The 4,748-nt window shown below is 38.8% G+C and overlaps 1 protein-coding gene across 2 annotated transcripts in view; it reads right to left on the bottom strand.

Moving 5' to 3' along the window:
- Fas2 (neural cell adhesion molecule fasciclin 2) overlaps positions 1–3,030 on the bottom strand; it is a 42,598-nt gene extending 39,568 nt beyond the window's left edge. Inside the window, exon 1 of one of the 2 annotated variants that reach the window (XM_078182250.1) lies at positions 2,887–3,030. In XM_078182250.1, coding sequence (XP_078038376.1) covers positions 2,887–2,980 — 94 coding nt within the window. In that variant the 5' untranslated portion in view covers positions 2,981–3,030. The remainder of the gene's footprint in view (positions 1–2,886) is intronic. The other variant, XM_078182251.1, reaches the window with a different exon arrangement.
- Positions 3,031–4,748: the final 1,718 nt, after the last annotated feature.

Below are 4,748 nucleotides of genomic sequence, written 5' to 3'. Positions count from 1 at the left end.
GAGAGAGACGACGCGCTGTTCCACGATCGTTTCTTGCCTCGCCACCCGACGCCGCGCCGCTTTAATCGGCCGAGGGTAATTGCACGTAATTCCGTAATAACGAGAGGCGATTACCTTCCCGCGTCCCTGGAAACTGTCCGCGATTTTTACAGACACCTGAAACACGAGCACGTACGCTCCCGCTGAGTCACGAACCGGCGCAGAGTTAGAGCGTTAGGTTCAAAATGCTGGCCAAAATACGATTTTTTCCTACCTGCTGAGGATGCAAAATTTTGGTTGACTCAGCTGTTGTATAGTCGGCGGTGTGCCGGTATTATTTTTGTTAATTATGTTATGCGCTAATATCTACGCTGTTATGCGTTATTATTTATTACGAGATTTTTTTTTTTGTAAAATTTTCGTGACAGAAATGTTCCTTTTTTTAGCATTTGATCTCGTTAAGAATTTTGTTAGCAAATGCAAAAGATATGTTTTTTATAATACATTAAACTATTCTATAATTATTAAAATAGACAACATTGAGTGTTTTTTAATACTTGGTAACAGTTTCTAATATTTTTCTATAGTTTCACATACTGTTTCATAACCTCTAAATTGTTCTTGATTATTTTCCTTTTCTTTTACATATTTCTTGAAAATTCTGTAACCATAACTTTCTTAATGCTTAAAATTATTCGCATAATGTAAAAATACTATAAATAAATAAATAGGCACACTTTAAATACACTGAGTAATACAAATAATTTCAATAATCTCTTAATAATTTTTACTTGCTTATAATTATTTTTTCCGAGCCAAAATACTGTATAAATAAATTATTAGGCACACGTCAGACGCGTCAAGTGAGAAACATCATTTACACCAGCGTGTATCGGGCGAATACCAGACTGTGGCAGCGACGTGTATCCGCGACGAGCGATTCCGCTCGGTACTCTCGACGGTGATTTCGATGCGTGCACGATTAATGCGCCACGGTTTAATGCGTGTGCCTCGGGATTCCCAAGAGGATCGCTGCTACACTCGAGCTCTCCAGAGGTGTGCTAATCGGCAAAAATTACGCTTCGTTTCGTATTCCGACGAGGTTTCCCTGTGAATCGCGTCGTGAAATTGCTTTAGCGGTGTCTGCGATTTTACTCGCTTTTGTTCGGGATGTTTCGCTCCTGTGTCTGTCGGGCTTGTTGGGCGGAGAGGTGTTTTCCGCGATCTTCATTTTACACGCTAATAAAACAGTTTCGTTAAGCGGAATTTCGAGAACAGTAAAGTTTTTTGTTTATTTCTGGTTTCAGCGAAACAGTTTTGTTGCGGAGAACCGTCGGAGATCTAGTACCCCTTTGATATTGTTTATTTTGTGTTATGATAAAACAATTTTATGGAATGGAAAATTAAGGTTAGGAAGATTTTATGCACTTTGAATATTTTATTCTATTTATATTTGATTTATACTTTATTTTATTTGTATTTTGTTTTATTCTATTTACATTTTATTTACATTTTATTTATTTTTATTTATTTTCATTCATATTCATTTATTTTTATATATATTTTGTTCTACTGACTTACTTTTTTTCAATACTTTTAAATTCATCATATTAATAAAACTCGTGCAGCAGAGTTAGAGAAGCTAGATATTTTTAATATTTTCTAATATCTGTTTTAGTGACATGCTTTCCATGTTTCTATCCTTTTGCTGATAAGACACTTATGACCTCACTTTACATTTTACATGTCACTGTTGCCTGGGTCAAGATTAAAGGAAGGAACTTGGCACAAGATTTCCACTTGAAATCTCTCAAGCAGCAATGGTTTAATTTGGATCAAGGTCTCCTCTCACACTCCTATTCAACTATGATCTTCCTGACTTAATGCCAATTTCAGTATGCAAATCCTTCGACAAAAGTCGAATGACCCATTTTCATTTTCCTCCACTTAACTTTGTATTTTATCCTTAATGTCGCCGTTCAATCTAATCGATAATGTTTTACCGACCGAAAATTATAGAAAAATGATTCACGATTATCTAAAAAAATTTAGCAAATTTCATAGCAAAATAGTTAAACCCTTGAATAGAGATCCCCAGTATTTTATAACCGCACTACAGATTTTTTGCGTGTTATAAACGAAAAGGTTTGAACTCAAGATTTATTTTAAGGAATTGAAATTAATTTTAATATTTACTTATTCAACTTTCTGACAACTAATTTCACATAAGGTTTGTAGAAGAATTAATACATCTGCTAGGAGTACCTTAAAAAACATGTTATGGTAAAAAATTGATAAATAAAATCACAAACGATCCCAAGTATACTCAGGTTCATTTTAATAAAAAAATTCCTATTTCTCACAACAAACATAGATTGGCAAAACAGATTTTGCCTAAATCAAAAATTAACTCATTTCAACTCGAAATCCAAGATAGTTCCTCCGCTTTATGACATTTCCCTTTCACATAATCTAATGCACTCTCTACAAACGAATTTCGCGACTCATGCAGCGGTTAATCGTTTCGACAGAGACAAATTCGATAACGTTGCAATTATTTCCGCTGTGCAACGAATCTAAATAGCTCCTTCGAGTCTCCACGCGAATACGTAGGATTAACAATTCATACTGACCGACAACGCAATTCCCATGCAACGGGTACGAAATGTTACAACCGTGGTGCAGGTATCGGTGCGAATAAATTACTCAGCGTGCCGCTGCAAAATGCAGGAATCGTTCAGAAGTTGGAAGACCGGAGTAAGCACGGGACCATCGGATCAGCAGCGGTAGGGAATTCGTCGCGGTGACCGTTAACCGCGACAAGGGATGGTTTTCGGGGGGGTTGCCAGGAAGATCGAGGCGGAGGAGGCGAGTATAGTAGCTTACACGAGGACGTAAGCTTCTTACCGAAACGAGCGTCGGCCCGGGTCGGCGGCACCGTGGCCCTGAGCACGTAGATGCACAGCACGGAAATGCAGATCGACGTCTCGGCGGCGCTCATCCTCGGGGCGTCGCGCGGCGTGGCAGATGCCACGAGTGCTTTTACGACGACATACGTGCGTCAACTATGACGCCCGGAATGCGGCTGGTTATGCCGGCGTTGACACGCAGGCGAGCGTGAGGCACACCCGGGTGCCCCGGCGGCGCCGCCGCCGCTGCTCGTCGGGTGCACGCACAACAGGAAGCCAGAATTAAGCTAATTAATCGTGACGAGCGAAAGTACGGAATTGGCCTAACTAGGAAATGTTACGCGAGACCGACGCGCGACGCCCGCCGCCGTCTGTTCCCCCCGTTGCCTCGGGAGCGCCGCCGCTGTTTGCGCTGCCGATCATCTCTTAGGCTAACAGGTTACTCTTGCCGGAAAGAAGTTGGAGTCTTTTCTAAATATTAACCCTTTGCACTCGGAACGATTTTGACCGTGAATCTGACATAATTATTCCGAATCACTGTATATCGATTTTATGTAACAAGGTGCACTTTATGCATATGAAATCTATATAAACTCGTGTAACAGTTACGTTTACAACAATTCTTTGAATCTAAACTTTGATGATATAAATATTATTATTGAATATTATGTAACAATTTTTGTGGTGCCTCAAAGTCACTACTCGAGTGCAAAAAGTTAAAGGGTCTACTGTACAATAATTAACAATTTTTAATAATCAGAAAATAAATACAATCGTCTTTTAACTTTGTTCGTATGCAATTTCACGTATGCACTAACAAATTTTTATTGGAATCGATTGTTACAACAGAGCTGGGAAACTAATTTTTCTGAAATAGTAAATAATCTTCTCGTGGAATACAAAATTTGGAAAAGAAACTTTTCAATAGACTTTAAACTAAAATGACAACTAAATTAATCATTTTCGTTTCAAGTAATAGCAAAATTAAAAACAGATATTCTGTCAATGCACAGCATAATAGTCTCTTTAACACTAAAAGAAAAATTAAGTCGTTTGGTTCAATTTAATAAAAGAGTAACAACGTTTTAAAAGGCGGTCGACCGTATATTGTCAAGGGTTGTGGATTATGGCAGTCTATTTCGCCATTGTTAGTCGACGGAAAAATTCTTAAACAGATATTACCTCGTTTCCGACTTTATGGGTTTTCATTGCGGTTACTTGGAGCGCAGCTTGAACTCAGGCTTTACGTTCTTTAGGTACTTACAGGTAACCGTGAAAAGGCTTTACTCAGGATTGAAGAGAGAAAGTAAGCTCGAGGTTCATTACTTCGAGTGTTTGCCAAGATAGATTTTAACGAAGTTAGATTGTAACTCCGCCCCTCCGCCCCCCCCCCTTGTCTTAGGCTTCGAGCAGACATCTGTTTTCTGGTTGTTTCAAGGGAATTACCCTCGGCGAAGTACTCCAATCGTCATGATCGGAAGAACGATATACAAACCAAAAGGTGAAACGTAAATTTCCGAGGTACACTTACCGAAAGAATTTGCGTAAACTTTTACGATTCTCGATAAAAATGACTGACAGAAATTCGAAGCCGAACAAAGAACGAACTAATAAAAAAAAACTGTCTTACAATTGTTACAGACTGTTTTTTTTTTTATTTCGCAGAAACGTCCACTCGATCGAGCGCTACTCGAACGTCCCGAAATACGTCAAATAAACGCAACGGTAAAAAGTGAAAATAATGCGCGGCAGATTGCAAAGGATTAAAGCGGCGACGAGATAACTTTGCCTCTCGTCGAAAATTACAAAAAAAAAAAGAAAAAAAATAACATTCCCCCCCGGCCAAGTTTTAATGAAGAG

Source organism: Augochlora pura, chromosome 6 (genome assembly GCF_028453695.1).
Source record: "Augochlora pura isolate Apur16 chromosome 6, APUR_v2.2.1, whole genome shotgun sequence".
Classification (NCBI taxonomy): Eukaryota; Metazoa; Arthropoda; class Insecta; order Hymenoptera; family Halictidae; genus Augochlora; species Augochlora pura.
This window is presented reverse-complemented; position numbering and strand designations above follow the sequence as displayed.